This window comes from Mus pahari, chromosome 2 (genome assembly GCF_900095145.1).
Source record: "Mus pahari chromosome 2, PAHARI_EIJ_v1.1, whole genome shotgun sequence".
Classification (NCBI taxonomy): Eukaryota; Metazoa; Chordata; class Mammalia; order Rodentia; family Muridae; genus Mus; species Mus pahari.
The window spans coordinates 57934419-57953089 of record NC_034591.1 but is presented as its reverse complement, the minus strand read 5'-3'; the positions used below and the strand labels follow the sequence as shown (position 1 = coordinate 57953089).

The 18671-nt window shown below is 37.2% G+C and overlaps 1 protein-coding gene across 1 annotated transcript in view; it reads right to left on the bottom strand.

Moving 5' to 3' along the window:
* The window catches only part of LOC110316771 (putative RNA-binding protein Luc7-like 2), a 59898-nt gene that overhangs the window by 32497 nt on the left and 8730 nt on the right, over positions 1–18671 (bottom strand). Inside the window, exon 2 of the mRNA XM_029535267.1 lies at positions 7173–7267. Within this exon, the coding sequence (XP_029391127.1) occupies positions 7173–7267 (95 nt within the window). The remainder of the gene's footprint in view (positions 1–7172; positions 7268–18671) is intronic.

The window sequence follows — 18671 nt, the reverse complement described above, 5'->3', positions numbered from 1 at the left end:
TTTCTGAGTTCGAGGCCAGCCTGGTCTACAGAGTGAGTTCCAGGACAGCCAGGGGTATACAGAGAAACCCTGTCTCGAAAAAATCAAAAACAAAACAAAACAAAAAGACTATTTTTATTCTTTTACAATCTTATGCATATATGCAATTTATCTTGATCACATCCAACCCCAATTCTCCTTCTACTCCCTTCATATTTCCAGAACTTTCCTTCCCTCCTTCCCATTCCATGTTCATGGATATGGGCCATTCACCTAAGCAAGGTGAACTTAACAGCAAAATACCAATGTTAAAAATGAGTGTCTGGTTTTGGAAAAAAATTTAAAAACCCAGCAGACCTGTTTTTCGAACTATTCACAATTTACTTTCATGTTTGTTTATAAGACAGAGTCTCACTATATAGTCCAAACTGGTCTCAAACTCAAAATTCTCTTTTCTCAACTTCCCAAGTGCTGGCAGCACAGGTAAGGCAGTACAACCATGCTCACATCTTAAGCATTTATTTTTTAAATATTTATTACTTATTTATTTAGAGGCAGGATCACTCTAAATAGCCCTGGCTGTCTTGCAATTTACTCTGTAGACCACAGTGACCTTAAACTCAGAGAGATCTGTCTGCCTCTATCCCCCAAGACCTTGAATTAAAGATGTATGTGTTACCTTGCCCTACAGATCTTAGCATTTTAAAGATTGTATCTGGTTATAGTTTTGTATCTGATCTGAGAAATGCAAAGGGTAGCTTGAAAAGACTAAGTAAGGTTCATCTTACCTCTCAAAGATTATCTTGACTAGAAAAAGACTACACATGCCTATTCTAGTAGTACAGAGAACAGGTCTCATAGTGGGATTCAGAAGCTAAACTATTATGCTAAGGCAATCATGTATAAGCTTGACAAGTTACAAATTCATAGACAGTGGCTATTCTAGGTAGATAAAAAAAGATGAAAAATGAGAAACATACTATGAAAGAAATGATAAAAATAAGACCATTGACTTATTCAGGTGACAGATAGGGAGGACAAAGATTTGTTTTACACTATATATGAAACAGGAAAAAAAGCACAGATTTTTAATGCAGAAATAATGTATGACCCTAGTGTGGTGGCACACAACTATAATCCTAGCACTGCAGAGATAAAGACAGGAGAACTGATACAACTTTACAGACCAGCCTGTTTTGCATATCAAGTTCTAAGACAGCCAGAGCTACACAGTCAGACTCTTAAAACAAACAACACTAACATTTTTAACATTTCAACTATTCAATTACATTGTTTTGTATTTGCTGGTAGGACTTCAGAGATCCTTCCTTCCTCCCTTTCCCCGCCCCCACCCCCCAGACAAGGTCTCATAGAGCCCAGGCCAAGCTTGAATTTCTGACCCATCTGTCTCAACCTCCTCAGTGTTGGAATCATGAGCATACATCATCATTCATGACTACAGATAACATTTATAAAAACAAATACTGTGAATTTGCTTTACTTTTTCCATTAAACTCTCACTAACCTGGATCCCTTCTTACCCCTTTCAATTTCTTCCTCTACTCAATTCCAGTATTTAGTTTCATTACTCCAACATTACTAAAATAAATATAACAAAGAATATAAAAATCCATCTTACTTTGCAAGTTTTACCATACATATTATTTGAATAAACTTATACATTTATACCTTTATTTTTTCTATATACCAAAAAAATTTTTTTCATAAGACATTATTATGGTTGTGATTGTATATGCTCACCCCAGAGAGTGGCACTATTAAAGGTGTGGCCCTGTTGGAGTAGGTGTGTCACTGTGGGTATGGGCTATAAGACCCTCATCCTAGCTGCCTGGAAGCCAGTATTCTGCTAGCAGCCTTCATATGAAGATGTAGAACTCAGCTCCTCCCCAACCAGGCCTGCCTGGACGCTGCCATGTTCCTGCCTTGATGATAATGGACTGAACCTCTAAACCTTTAAGCCAAACCCGATTAAATTTTGTCTTTTATAAGACTTGCCTTAGTCATGGTGTCTGTTCACAGCAGTAAAACCTCAACTAAGACAATGGTCAAAAGGAAAAAAAAAAAAAAAAATGAAACCCAGTCTCTTCCTTTTTTTTTTTTTTTCCCTCTGCAGTCTCTTCTTGTAGTCCTTGGTGCTCTGGATTCTGGTATGGAGCCCAGACTATTCCCAAACTTGCAATACTCTAGAATACTAAAATTATAGGAATGGAGGATTGGGTGATGGAGCGATTGGTAAAAGCATTTAGGGCTCTTCAAAAATAACTGAACTCCCAGCATTGGTATCAGGGAATCTGATGCACTTATGTACAAAGGTCCACACACTTATACATAATTAAAAAGAAAGCCTAAAAAAAAAATTCTAGGAATGTGCTACTACACCCACTTAAGAGACTGTAATTCTATATAGGCCAAGCAAAACATTAACTGCTTTTAAAAGTTATTTTTCTTTAAAGCAAATTTTGTGGGGGAAACAGATATAACTCTGTCTACTTGTAAACCAAACAAATACAGTGCCTCCAAAGGCCAGAAAAAGCAGTTGGACCTTCTAAGATTGGAATTAAGAGTATTATAAACTGTCATGTGGGTGCTGGGGATGGAACCCAGATCCTCTGGAAGCACAGTCAAAGCTGTAGGCCACTAAGTCACCACCACTGCAGCCCCTTAAAAGTTATCGAAGCTGGGCTTGGTTGGCCAGACCAGTCATCTCAGCTGTTCTGAGAAGGACTGAAGGATTTTAAGAATAAGTTCAAGGGGAGCATGGGCCAGAGAGATCTTTTCTCAAAATAAAAATAAATCAAAGAGGATTAGGCATGAAGCTCAGAATTGAGCTCTTCTCCCTGCATGCTTAGAAAAGGCCCTAGATTTAATGCCAGTACACATCCCTACAAACCCAAAGTTCTCTTAATGAGCAGAAATAATCACTTTTTAGTGGGCTGGCTGGAGTGGTGGTAAATACCTTTAATCCCAACACCTGGGAAACAGAGGCAGGCAGATCGATGTCAACTTAAGGCCAGGTTGGTCTATAAAGTGAGAACCTCTTCCCTACCTTCCCCCCAACAAAGGATTTCATCAAATCATTCTTTCTGCACTATATTTTTAAAAAAATATCTGAACGATGGAGAACCTCTAAGTGTTTGATGTTTGTGGCCAATCAACTGTATGTATATTTGAAAGTACTTCAAGTTTTTATTAGCATGTGTTTGAGTTGCTCTACAATTAAGGGGTGCATTTGTAACTCTATCCTCCCTTTTCAATCAAGAACCTCAAAGAACACAGTAGTTTCCTTAGACTTTTAAGAGTAACTTTTGCTGGGCAGAGGGGGCGCATGCCTTTAATCCTGTCTCCAAAATAATAATAATAATAATAATAATAATAATAATAATAATAATAATAATAATAATAATAACTTTTGAGTTTGATTTAATAAACTCAAACAATCTCTTAAAATGATATACAAGATTCAGGGAAGAGTGAGAGGCTAATTCTTGGTCCTTATGTATTAATAAGTATTTTACTGATCAGCTAGCTGGGAGGTTTGACCTGCTACAGTTTACCCCTTCCTCCAACCCCCAACCCCGTGAGGCTACTATACTGTAGCTAAAGTTGATATGGATACCTCAAGTGGTTTGAATGGCAGTGGAGTAGGCTAGGTTTCAAACGCATGAAGGCAGGCCCCTGTAAGTCTCTTGTCTCTGCCTGTGGAACAGGATATACATGAAGCTCTCAGTAACCGCTCCAGCACCATACCTTTTGGACTGTTTCCTTGCCATGAGTGATTAACCCTCTGAAACTATAAGCAAGCCTTTTTCCTTTGTAAGAGTTACCTTGATCATGGTTGTCTCTTCACAGCAATAGAACAGAAAATGTCTAAAGTTTTTAAACTTGCCTAATACCCAGTTGTCTCCAACACCAGAAAAAAACAGCTGTGGTACCATGCTTGTTAGGGAGATAGACCAAATGATCAGAAGTTCAAAGTCATCCTCCAATACAAAGGGAAGTTTGAGACCAGCTTGGGATGAGTATACAAAGATCCTGTCTCACAAAAAAACTAAAGAACAGAACAGAACAGAAGACAAGACTTTGTGATTAAGAGAACTGGCTTCTCTTCCAGTGTACTCAAATTAGATTCCCAGCACAGGGGTGGAAAGCAGCTCCCAACAGTCTGAAATCTAAATGGTAGAAGAAAAAACTGACTCCTATAAGTTGTCCTCTGATCTTTATACATATGTAGTAACATAAAGCACATCGTGCAAACACACAATTATGAATTTTTTTCTAAAAAAAAAAAAAAAATTAAGGCTTAGGGGTTGTTCAAGAATGTTTAAAAGGATGTGTGTACTTCTTAAAAGACAGTTCAGTGGTTAAGAGCACTTGTTCCTAGAGTCTATATGTGGCTTACCTGTAACTCTAACTCCAGGGGATCCAACACCCTTTTCTTGACCTCCACTGGCACCAGAGTAACACATAGTAGTGCATAACCTACATATGTGTAGGTAAAACATTCATATAAAATTAATCTAATATAAAAGAATAACTTTTAAAAATGTGGTAGGATATAATCTATAACCCCTGAACTTGGTTGGTGAAGAAAAGATCTGAAGTTCAAGGTCATCCATGGTTATATAACCAGTTCAAAATAGGCAATGTTATATGATTTCCTGTCTTATTAATAGAAAAATAAGTAGCAATGGATTCTGTCATTTTGTTGCTTTTATTTTCTAAGTTTATCAGAAGGTAATTTACTAAATAAAGTCATTTTGGTGGCTAGAGAGATAATTCAGTCTGTAAAGTACTTCATTTATAAGCTCAATGAGCCCCAGTGTCTTAGGTTACTATTGCTTGATGAAACAGTGTTACAACTTGGAGAGAAAAGGGTTTATTCAGCCTATGCCTCTACATCGTTATTTAGATCATCGTTATCAAACAAAGTCAAGACAGGAACCCAAGCAGAGCAGGAACCTGGAGGCAGGAGCTGAATAGAGGCCATGGAGGGGTGTTGTATACTAGCCTGCTAAGACTGCTTTTTTTTATAATAGAATCCAGAACTTATGAAGGTTTTTTTTCCTTAATAGAGGCTGTACTGGCTACTTTTGTGTCAACTTGACAACCGCAGGAGTTATCACAGAGAAAGGAGCTTCAGTTGGGGAAACGCCTCCACGAGATCCAGCTGTAAGGAATTTTCTCAATTAGTGATCAAGGGGGTAGGTCCCCCTTGTGGGTGGTGCCTTCTCTGGGCTGGTAAGAGAGCAAGCTGAGCAAGCCAGGGGAAGCAAGCCAGTAAGTAACATCCCTCCATAGCCTCTGCATCAGCTCCTGCTTCCTGTCCTGCTTGACTTCCAGTCCTGACTTCCTTTGGTGATGAAGAGCAATGTGTCAAGTGTGAGCTGAATAAACCCTTTCCTCCCCAACTTGCTTCTTGGTCATGATGTTTGTGCAGGAATAGAAACCCTGACTAAAGCCGGGCGTGGTGGCACATGCCTTTAATCCCAGCACTCGGGAGGCAGAGGCCAGCCTGGTCTACAAAGTGAATCCCAGGACAGTCAGAGCTATACAGAGAAACCCTGTCTCGAAGAAAAAAAAAAAAAAGAAACCCGGACTAAGACTGAGGCTCTCTCCTCTTCACTGACCTAAGCTTGTGTCAAATTGACATAAACTAGCCTGCACATCCAGCACCCATGTAAAATGCCAGATATTAAGGCTGAGGGCATAAAAGCATAAGGACTGCTGGGATTCACTGGGCACCTGCTTTGGCATTATCAGTAAGCTCCAGGCCAGGTGAGTGAGCTGTGCACCACCACCAAGGAGGAGGAAGGTGTTTCTGAGGAAGACACCCAGTTGTCTTTTGCCTTCCACATGTGCACACACAGAATATATACACATACAAAAAAAAATTACAAAAATAATGTGAAAAAATTCTGGGGCTAGACAGATGATTCAACATTAAGAGTACTGGCTGCTCTTGCAGAGGGCCTTAGTTTGACTCCCAGTACACACATGGCAGTTCACAACTGTCAGAACGCCAATCCCCAAGGATCCAATACCCTCTTCAGACCTCCCAAGTACCAGGCACACACAGGGTGCACAGATATAATGCATTCCTACACATATTATAAGTAAGCAAATAATTTAAATGTGGAAAATACCAGAGTAGTCTACAGATGAAAAATTTATTATAGATTATAAATGGATTGGTACAGTAGAAAATATCTAAAAGTTATGCACACTGGTGCTTGCCTATAATCCCTGCAATCAGGATTATCAACAAAATAAAATTCAAAATGAAAACAGAAACACTAAAAAATTAGTTTATTATTAATATTTGTCACAGTCCTAAGTCAAGTGCTGAACTTCCCACAAACTAGATTTTTTTTTTTTTTTTTTAAAAAAACTCTGTTGTACTATACTTAGAACTCTTTTCAGGCTTTTGTTTGAGAAAAGGTCTCAACATGTAGCTCAAGCCAGCCTCAAACTTCAGATTCTGTCTTCAGGCTGGCAAAATACTGCAATTCCACATTTAGGCCACCACACCAGGTTGAGGACACAGTTTCAACTGTGTTTCCTACTAAAAATGACAAAGATGCTTCTTATTCCATGTGTCTTGATACTTTTATGCTTGGGAGATATCTTTAATTTCACTTAAAAAATAAAAAACACTCATTTGGGCATCTGTGGTCAGGGGTACTCACTGCTTATGAAAAGTAATCTGGAAATCTTTTCTTCATTCCAGATATTTCTGGCAAATGAGAAATAAAACCAGGGTCAAGATTTATCCCCTAACAATTCGCCATCAGCAAGTGTATCTGTGAAGGGAAGTTACTCATAATTTCAATCAATCAAATTTTAAAGTTAAAGGATCTATGCCATTTAAAAATAAAGGATGGGAGACAGTGACCCTGTAAGAACATGCCCCTGGCAAAATATTTCTTTCATCCCTCTCCAGAAGAGAAGAGAAAATAAGAAAAAGCACCTAATATAGATCCCCAACTCCTACTTCATATGTATAAAATGCCCAAAATGCTATAAAATCACCCCAGTCTTTAGCCATGTACAAACAATAGTCCTGTGTACTAGTTGATCCACTGTCTTCTCTGTAAGTCTACAGACAGAAAAGACTTTACCAATAACTTCATTTTTCTGGCACACTATTAATAAAACAATAAATAACCACATACTGTTCCAGAAAGGACATCATGGGGGCAACAGTTGAGAAGGTGGCTCTTGCATACTCTGTCATCGCTGAATTTGATTCGTTGACGAGTAGTATCTCCTGTAATATAGAAAAGTTAATAATATTCAAGGTTAGACAACAAGACAATATTATTTTTTGAAAGTCCTAGTTATTACTAGCTTTTGGTGTGTGACTATCTATATATACACACACTTATAAATCAACCCAGGAGGGATTAGTTTCTTATAAACCACCCTATAGAAAAACTATTTTAGACAGCATGCAGTTGCAGTCTATGTACTGCAAATGTAATTCAAATAAATAGTCAAAGTGGGAAAGCAAAGCATTCTGTTAAATAACAGTACTTCAGAAAAGCATAGGATTTTAGAGCAGGAATGGACTTTATTGGTTATCAAGTCCAACTCCTTCACATTGCAGATCAGAAAAATGAGGCCCCAAGAGGTTAAGCAACTTGCAGAAGACCCACCAAGAGTTTCTACTGGTATACAATGGTCTCTTCTTGACAGTAAGCACTAATTTATTTTGTAATTATTTACATTAATTGAAAAACATAAAAGTAATCTTGCAAACATTGCATACACACTGCGAATCCCCACTGAACCCCAGACGCCATTTCTTCCACTACTTTGTTCCAGTTGAAGTGTCTCCCTTTTGCTGCTGGGAGGAGTTAGAGGGTAGAATAAGGTGTTTAAGAGCGTACAAACCTGGAAGAAGGACTTATACACCAATCAAACAAAGGCACATTGCCTAAATGAAATGCTAACTTTTAATACCTCCAAAGATTCCATACTTCCAAGTTTTATGTGGTCTGTTCTATACTGACAAACCAGGCAAAATAAAATACATTTTGTGCTCATGTTAAAAGAAAAGAAAACCCACACAACTCCTAAGCAACAGAAGCAACCAACCTGCTTATCAAATATAGCTATTTACTCAAGTTTAAAGAATCTAGAGAAAGGAAAGGTAGCTAACTAGAGTAACAAAATACAAATGTTAGTTACAATTTTTTTTTTTTTTTTTGCTTAGAATTTCTGAAAAAAATAAAAGAAAAACTCACAGGGTCGTTTCCTCTATGCAGAATGATATGCCCTAAAAAATGTAGTTTAGCCTTAAATTGGTATCATTGTTAAAGGAAAACCTACTGATGAATTACTGAAGCAAAAAACGACTGAAACAAACCAAAAGAGATTGTAAAAACTTCTGCAGTTCACATACCTAGAGCACTCCAAACATTTCAACTAGGAAGTAATTCTTAAATTAAGTTCTACATTTTCACACGTGAATAACAAACAAAAAAAAAATTCCAACTTTACCCCTTTCAAGTAGTCTTATATTGTAGAGTTTAACTTAATCCAACTAGACACTGTGGGGTAAGATTTTGTTCAAATTGTTTTAACTTGATTAAGAAGATTTAAAGTACATTCTAATTTGCAACTAGGACACATACATTTTTAAGATAATATTCCTAAAATCATAGCTTCAGAGCAGTTCAACAATAGGTTTTCTGAGGCTAGTCTCTAGTAGGTTATTTGTGACACAATTTGGAATAATCCATTTAGTGTTCAAGCCTGCTACTATAATATAGGTTACTTTGATGGTCTTTTATTTCCTTTTAAACACAACTGCTTCTGTTCCACATTCATTAACACATCTGAAAAGTTAGTGATAACTCACGGCTCGGCGAATGCGGGGCCTTTCTGAAACTCCCTTGCAGATTGAAGTAGGCAGGCATAGATACATTGAACCTTTACAAATAAAACAAGGGGCCAGATTGTTCAGTTTGTATAGAATAGACTCTGCCAGCAATTTCAATACAGCACCTAGAAGTACATGTTGACTGTAAAGATTCTTGTATATAAAAACAAAAGTGAACAAAATCAGAGTGTTCGGTTTTTTGTTTTGTGTTTTTTTATTTTGATTTTGATTTTGTTTTTTTAACAATACTGATTTAACAAGTATAAGCCCAGAGAAAACTGTGACTAGAGATAACAAAAGCCTAAGACTGGAGCTCTAAAAGGGGCCCTTAGGCTAGGTAAGAAATATTTCTTTAAAATATGTTTCAATGAAGACTAGTGAGTGCCTCAAGCTCTTATCAGAACCAAACTATCACAAGCTCACACCAGAAAGCAAAAAATACAGTAGAAGCTTTTTGACCATAGAAAGACTTTAAAACATGATATGTGAAGAACTTTAAAAGTGATAAACTTTTAGGGGTTAAGGGACACTTACAAATTTCGTACTGGCCCTACTACAAATTAAGCTTTTTGGTAATGAAGCAGCAGTGTCAGTTCAATCAATTACAAAACATAGCTCACAGGAATAAGGATTATATTTAACGGAGGTCTTAGAATAAAGTTAATATTTACAGAAGTTTTAATAATCAAACATCAATGCTTAAAAAAAAATCACTTTAAATATAGTAAGGTATAGATGCCCTAACGATACTATCAGATAAAGCATGAATAATTACAAATATATAATAGCCTTGGTGAGCTTTCAAATAATGAAGGAATCTATATCTATAAATGCCAAAAAAAAAAAAATCACCTAAACTACCTCACTTATAGGTATTCCATAAACATTTATAGCAAAAATATCAAATATAGCTTTCAGATATTAGCCATTATAAAAATCTTTTTAACAAAATAATAAAACTAGCAGTACAAGATATAACAATGAGGGACTTGCAAGTAAATGTCTATTGATACTTCAAGTTCTATTTAGGGAGACTTTATGCTTACTTATTTTTAAAACAATTTGGCCACAAAATTACAAAATCATTCAGCATTTGAATAAATTTGGGCTTATGATGTAAGTATAATTTAACTACACACTTCTGAAACAGAAATGCTTGTAATTTTTATTTGTCATGGTATGTATCTGGCCCAAACCATGTTTTTCAAAAGAAATGAGGTAAATAGTATCCTTAAATGGGGGGGAGGGGGGAGAGACTGGAAATAGGCAGTGAATATGAATAAAAATATCCTTATAATGCAGGATTTTATCAATCCAATGTACTTTATGTGTTTCCTAGTCACTGAATCATACAAAAAAAAAATCTGAGTTAATCCCCCTAATAAATTCTCATTTTTAAAAAAACTAATAATGGGGAGAAACTGCCCTGTCAATGATAATAGATCTTAATCATAGAATAAAACCTATTAGTGACTCCATCCTCTATGCTACAAAATGAAATAACAAATATTTTGCTTCTAAGGAGTTGAATTATCATTATAGATGTAGAACATATAAATAACAATAACATAAAATAGTATATACTCCAACTATCAAAGAGATATTTTGAACTATCAGCAAAAGGTTGGAGAAACTAGGAAAGGCTTCATGGAATAAGTAGAAGCCAAAATCTGAACACGACATACAAGACTTTAAGAGGAAAGATGAGCATTCCAGACCAGAAGAGTATCTTTGACAAATTTTACAAATGCTTCAAGATTTGGGGCTATAGTAAGTAAACTATAGTCAGCTTTGGTACATGGCTGAGTACATCTGGAAATACACAAATTAGAGCCAAAGATACAATTTTTGAAGGGTGAAATTGGGTGTCTTAAAATTTTTCTTCAATCTGTATTTATTGTGTATATATGAACTTTTAAGAAATTTTCTAAATGAGGCAGCAATTAGATCAAGTTGAATCAGAAACAAATTATCTTACCTATAAAAGCAGGTCTCCCTGTCCTATGACCTCCACAAAAATCAATTAAGCTTTATATATATAATGACAATGGCAAGGTTTTTTAATAAGGGATTAAACCTTATTTATTTATTAAATGTTTTTAAAGATTTGTTTATGAGTGCTCTATCTGCATGTACACCTATATACCATAATGGTTGAGAGCCACCATGTGGTTGCTGGGAACAGAACTCAGGACCTCTGGAAGAGTACACAGTGTTCTTAACCTCTGAGTCATCTCTCTAGCCCAACCTTTTTTTGAGGCAGGGTGTCATGTAGCTCGAGTTGCCCATGAACTCACTCTGACTCTGATGCTCCTACTTTATACCCCAAGTGCTGAGATTATACACATGCCTGCACCTAATGAAGAATCTGGTTTAGAATGTTGGGTGGCCACAAGTTTTTCATTTGAATAGAAGCACAAAAAGTTCTATTAATCATATCCACTAAACAACTATCTTCAGAATTACAATTTCATTGCCTTTTTTTGTTCAACCCCCTCTTGGGTGTCATAAATTCTAACAGTTCAGAACACTTGTGTATAAAGTATACCATAAAAGCTGAAATGAATAACTACATAACTCTCTAGTAACTGAACCTAAGGTGGCACTAAGACATCAGTTTCACTCTGGGATATGGACTAGCCTCCTCTAAAACCAGGATTCCTACTCAAACTGTACTCAATAATACTGCTATCAAAATTCCCTTCAATTTGTTGTGAAGAAAAAAGAACCCCATTGCAATACCCAATATGAAATTATAATCCTACTACGTGATATAAATTGTATTAGTAGCACATAAAACCTTGGCCTAAGTGGTATCTGACATTGTACACAATGCATGCTATTTTCCCAAAACCCGCACCCCCTCCCCCTCAATATTTCCCACCCTCTCCCTCCCCTTACAAACAATAAACCAAATCAACTTTCATAAATTCAGGTGCTATTTTAAAAACATCAAAATTTTACTTTACCCATTCTCTCCGATGCTCCCTGTATTTTTTTAAGCTGTGAGTGGATGACCATGCTATGTGATCAACTGTGAAGTTAGCAAAAGTGAACTGAGTTTAGTATTGTAATTTCAAAAGAACCTTAAAGTTTGTAATATTTGACATATTTAATGGTAGGCAGAATCCTATCTTACTGTATTACATCAGGCATTAATGGCAAGCAATTTATAAAAGCAGTCAATATTTCTTTGTACAGATTTAGCTCAGAGCTAAGCTTCGAAATCAAAAAGTGAGCAAGAAATACATCAACATACAAAGCAACGGATGTATCCCGTGTCTTTAAATGAAGGCAGAGGCAGGGACAGGGAAGCTCTCCCACAATTGCTAGTGTGACAAAATGTCTACCACCGCCACCTGTAGATGTCTCTAGGACCTTTTATCACTCAGTTGACTTGGGACACAGCAGGTCCCTTCCCTCTGAGTAAGATCCACATCCCTTCAGTGATACTAAAGCTAGCGCTAGAAAAGGAATAGAAAACCAGTAGCATCTTGTTTACATAACCTCTCTCTTGAATCCCCAAGTACAGAGGAAGCATTATAACCTTTCCTTCCAATATAAATTCTACTTCCACATAATAGTGTAGAAATTACATAAAAATCTATCGTCAGCTTCTAGTCTACTGCAGGGCAAGAAATCATTTAAGATGTGCAAAATAGCCCGGCGGGGTGGTGCATGCCTTTAATCCCAGAACTCGGGAAGCAGAGGCAGGCAGATTTCTGAGTTCGAGGACAGCCTGGTCTACAAACTGAGTTCCAGGACAGCCAGGGCTACACAGAGAAACCTTGTCTCAGAAAACAAAACAAAACAAAACAAAAAAAAAAGTGTAAAATTAAACCCATGTTTTCACATGAGCCAAGATGACTACTGGAGTCAATCTGATCATTCTTATATAATCCTCCTTGTACCTTACCTCTGTCACCTATCTTTACAAGTTTTTCAACATTCATCTATATAAATCTTTTTGGCAACTAGTTTTTGCTTGAGAAAGAGAAGCTGGCTAAATGTCTCAAACTTCAGCTCATGATCTTTCTGCCTCAGTCTCTCCAAGAGCTGAAACTATAGGTGTATACATCACACCCAGCTTGTAATTACTTTTGTCTTTGTATTTATGAGTTTTGTCTGCAGGAATGTATGTGAATGTATGTGCCTGGTGCTCTAAAGTGAGAAGAGGGCAGAGAATGCCCTGAAACTGAAGTTACAGACAGTTGTGAGATGTCATCTGAGTGCTGGGAACTAAATCAGGGTCCTCTACAAGAGCAGCAAATTCTCTTAACCACTGAGCCACGTTTCCAGTCATAATTACTTTTTTTGTTTTTGAGACAGAGTCTCATGTAGCCCAGGATGGCCTAGAACTCATGGAGACAAGGATAATTCTGAACTTCTGTTCTTCCTGTTTTCAAGTGACAAGTGTTAGAATTACAGGTATGTATCATCATGTCCAGTTTTTGCAGTAATTTTTAAGATTTATTTATTTATTTTATGTATGAGTACGATTATAGCTGTCTTCAGACACACCAGAAGAGGGCATCAGATCCCATTACAGATGGTTGTGAGCCACCATGTGGTTGCTGGGAATTGAACTCAGGACCTCTGGAAGAGCAGTCAGTGCTCTTAACCACTGAGCCATCTCTTCAGCCCTTGTAGTTACTTTTTTTTTTTTAAAAAGATTTATTTATTTATTATATGTAAGTACACTGTAGCTGTCTTCAGACACTCCAGAGGGTGTCAGAACTTGTTATGGATGGTTATGAGCCACCAGGTGGCTGCTGGGATTTGAACTCCAGACCTTCGGTAGAGCAGTGGGGTGCTCTTACCCACTGAGCCATCTCACCAGCCCTGTAGTTACTTTTTAAAATACTTATTTCCCTCTTCATGGTACCTTAATAAGTGTATCCTGTTTGACCTACTGTATATGTAAGCAATTTAAAGTGTATTTTATAAGAAAGCGATATTTGAATATAATCAAGATTCTTTGAAACTATTTAATATAGCTTAATTTGATACTTTTATATGTTTTATATGATGTTTCTTTCTGAATGGATGAAGTCAAACTGCGCAGTAGTAGCAGCTCTCTCTTCAGGAAATGTAAACATTTGAACCACTAAACAGTTTAGAAATGGCAATATTTATAGTCCATTAATATAGTCTTATACATCAATAATCACTAATAGCTACTAGTATAATTCCAACCATAATCCTCTTGACAAGCTTAAAAAGGACAGTGGTTATTATAGGGAAAAAAACCTTCCAAGGTAAATATGGGGAGGGGGGAGAGCTAGGGGTTAGAAACATAGTAGGCAACCCTGGCTGCTCTCAAACTCACAATCCTTCTGCCTCAGTCCTCCAAGTACTGGAATTACAAGCATGTATCAACACACCTAGCTAGTAATGTCAGTGTTATTGGATATAATCAAAGACTATTGATATTTTACAAACTTTTAAAATCCAAAATCACTTATGTATGAAAACCTATGTAACAAAATTATATAAAAAAATGAAGGTGGAGAAAAGGCAACTATAAGATGCTAACAGAATAACAATAATTAAAATATAGGAGCAGAAATTCTAAAGAAACTACATTCCAAGGCTATGCTCCAACCTTGTCTTCTCTCATTACACAAAGCAAAGGGTCTTGACAAATAGCAAAAAATTGTGCCATTATACTTTTTCGGACAACTACTTCAGGAGCTTTTTCATAAACATACTTCTCGAACTTAAAGAGCTATTACAAAAACCTTAAGTGTTGACTTAGAATCGAAAAAGTAAGTTAATACAAAACTAGGCACAGTGACTCATGCCTGTAGCCTCAGAATTCAGGAGATGGAGGCAGGACTGCCAGTAAGCCTGAAGCCAGTGGCACCACATATTGAGCTCTAGACCAGACTGAGGAGCTATAGAGTAAGACTCTGACTCAAAATATTTTTTAATAAGGTTATACAGAATTTAGCATGCATTCCAAAAAATACAGCCTGCTAAATTTTATTCTGACAAAAAGTTGCAGTTCAATTCTGATACATTAACACTATACTCTGGTTATCTGGTGCCTTCTATCCAGAGTTTTCCTACATACAAAATTAGAAACAATGGAAGCTATGTTTTTTTCTTATTCTTTTAATTCTTTTTCTTTTGAGATGGGGTATCTCACTATGTAGACCAGGTTAGCTAGAACTTAGGATTCTTCTGCCTCAGCTTCAAGCACCTCATCCACATGAAAGGCTACCTTAAGAAATAGCTCAAAAGGCCAGGCGTGGTGGTGCACGCCTTTAATCCCAGCACTCAAGAGGCAGAGGCAGGCGGATTTCTGAGTTCGAGGCCAGCCTGGTCTACAAAGTGAGTTCCAGGACAGCCAGGGCTACACAGAGAAACCCTGTCTCGAAAAACCAAAAAAAAAAAAAAAAAAGAAAGAAAGAAATAGCTGAAAAGAACCAAAAATGATACAATTAGCTGATTTGTTCACTAAAAAGACTCCCAAAGAGGTGAGTGTGGTAAGGCACACCTCTAATACAAGCATTCGTGAAGCTGTTCCAGGCTATCAGGGCATAGTGAAACCCTGTCACATAAAACAAGTCCCCAGTTGTTCAAAATAACTATAAACATCAAGGAAAACACCCCCAAATCAAAATTCAACAAAGAAAAAAGAAAACAAAAACAAAAACATAAAATGAGAACACTAGTGACAACCTAAGGACAAGTTAAAATGGAAAACACACCTCAGAAAGGGGATGTAAGCCTTAAAGCTACAAAACAGTACAGCAGAAAAACTACAGTATTGAATATACATCGCATTCTCAAGAGCTGCCTCAGGGGACTCTGCCATTCACTTTAAAATATGAGCAAAATATACAAGGTACTACTTGTTCACTCATATAATGTTTTGTTTTCAAAATCAGATAATTATAATCAGTATCAAAAGAATGTGTCACTTAAACATAAAAGTGTTAATTTATAAATATTGACATATTGGTTTTTCTTGTCTATCTGGGATTATTGGTAGCACTCAGAAGACAGAGGTAGGAGATCACCTAAAATTAAGGCCAGTTTGGGCAAGACAGACAAAGAGATGAAGCAAACACACAGCAAATTTCTAAGAAAAATAACAACTTGGGAGATAGAGGCAGGCAGGTCTTTGTGAATTTAAGTTGAGGTTCATCTATATAGGGATTTCTGGGGCAGCCAGGACTACATGGAAATCCTATTTGGGGGGGTGGATGGGTGGAGGGAGAGGGAGAGAAAATATGAATGGGGGGATGCCAAGGAAAGTAGTTGAAATTCTACTGCTATCAATTAATTACACCCTAAAGTATGTCAACCAACAATTCAATTAGAATACTACTGTGGGGCCGGGTGATGGTGGTGCATGCCTTTAATCCCAGCACTTGGGAGGCAGGGGCAGGTGGATCTCTGAGTTCGAGGCCAGCCTGGTCTACAGAGTGAGTTCCAGGTCAGCCAGGGCTACACAGAGAAACCCTGTCTCGAAAAACCAAAAAGAATGCTACTGTGGAATACTACTGTGAGCCGCGCAGTGGTGGCTCATGCCTTTAATCCCAGCACTTGGGAGGCAGAGGCAGGCGGATTTCTGAGTTCAAGTCCAGCCTGGTCTACAAAGCGAATTCCAGGACAGCCAGAGCTATACAGAGAAACCTTATCTCAAAAAACTAAAAAAAACAACAACAAAAAATTACTCCTACTGTGGGGGAATAGCCCAACAGTTAAAGGAACTTGGGTGCTCCTACAGAGGAACTATACTTGATTATCATCACCCACATCAGTCTAGTCATCCACTGTCTGTGGCTCTACTTCCAGGGACCTCTTTCTGCCTTCTTCTGGCACTATACACACGGTGTGGCTATACACAAGTAGGCATACACACACAAATTTAAAAACAAAAAGAAAACAAGACAAAACGCCACTGTAGTCAAATACTCCCTCTAATACTACAAATTAAATTGTGACAAACTCCCTATACTATTAACAGTTTCTAGAGTCTAAGATAAAACATCTGTTTCCTAGAAAGTATAAACTATATCCCTCTCTGTCCCATAAATCACAATCATGTTCTCCTCAGGGTTTCTACTGCTGCATTCTCACTTCACACTGTCACTGTGCTTGTGACATCCTGCAAAACTAGTGGCTCTCATGAACCAAAACACTAAAGGAAAAATAAGAAACCAAGATAAACAAAGTAATTTCATTCTGCAGGTCTAGATGATCTCCCAAGAGATGGCCAAGAACTCTCTTCTTCACAAGCTTTGCGGTTTCTGGTCAGTCATTTCTATTCACAGGCATAGATATACACTGGATATAGAGACTGGCAATTAATTTTACATCTTATATGAAAACCTAGAACAGTATTTTCCAAAATATGAAACTGGCACAAGATGATTCAGGATATCATTCGATTTCATAAAAACGATACTTACCACACAGTAAGAAACATTAACTCAAGAAAGAAGTTTCTTCTTGGTAATGTTATCTATTTAATATTGACCTGACAAACTAACTTTAAACATATGGAATTTTAAGTGACAAGAGTATAAGCTGGGCATGGTAGTGTACCCCCTCAATCCTAGCACTTGAGAAGCAGAAGTTGACAGATCTCTCTCTCTCTGTATTGAGGCCAGCTTGTTCTACATTCAGAGTTCTAGGCTAGCCAGGGCTACATTGTGATACCCTGTCTCAAAAAAAAAAAAAAAAAAAAAAAAGAAAGAAAAAGGAGTCTAGTTCTATTAGCATGTCTTTCTATTTGTACTTATTTTTATGGCAATACAAATGTCTTTTTTAAATTAATTTAAGCACAAACCTATAATGCCAACTCCTTGTAAAAGCAGGACCACAATTTCAAAGTCTGCCTAGAGCTACAGAGGATGATAAAAGCCAGCCAGGTATACACACTGAAAGCCAGTCTAAAACGCCAAGTGCTGTAATATAGCACAAGTGCTTTTCTAGCTTTGTAGAAGACCACAGGTCCAATAACTCAGCACTACCCCACCAAAAGCTTGTGCGCATACACACACAAATTAAAATTTTTAGAAAGTTACTTGACAAAAAATATTAAGTCAGGTAATGGTGGTGCATGCCTTTAACTCCAGCACTCAGGAGGCAGAGAAAGGTAGATCTTTGGAGTTTAAGGCCAATTTGGTCTACAGAGCAAATTTCAGGACAGCAGGGCTACACAAAAAAGCCCTGTCTAAACAATCAAAAAGTATTAATAGGAAACAATAAAACAAACAAACAAAATCCAGTAAGGGTGGGAAACATTTATCTACAACAAGGTTTCTTCAATTTTCAGCATGCATCAAAACCGAGATCCAAGCAAGGTGTGGAATGCCTTTAATCTCAGCACCAAGGAACAGGAAGAGTTGAATCCCAGTTCCAGATATAGTTAACATAAGAAGATCCAGTACCATATGGAGTCACTCTCAAAAAAAAAGGAAAAAAAAAAACCTAAAACAAAATCTCAAATAAATAAATAAATAAAGGCTCTTACTCTCTTCTCCTCTTGCTCCTGTTCCCTTATTCTCTTGTCCCATCTCTCTACATGTGCTCATAGCCAGTCTCTACTCCTCTACTCTTCTCTGCCTTTCTGTCTCTAATACTCCTTCAGCTCCCCTCCTCATACCCTAAATAAACTATTTTATACATACATACATACATACATACATACAGGAGGGAAAGAGGGAGGGAGGGAGGAATTAACAAGACTTTTTGTTTGTTTGTTTGTTTGTTTTTTGAGACATGGTTTCTCTGTATAGCCATGGCTGTCCTGGAACTCACTCTGTAG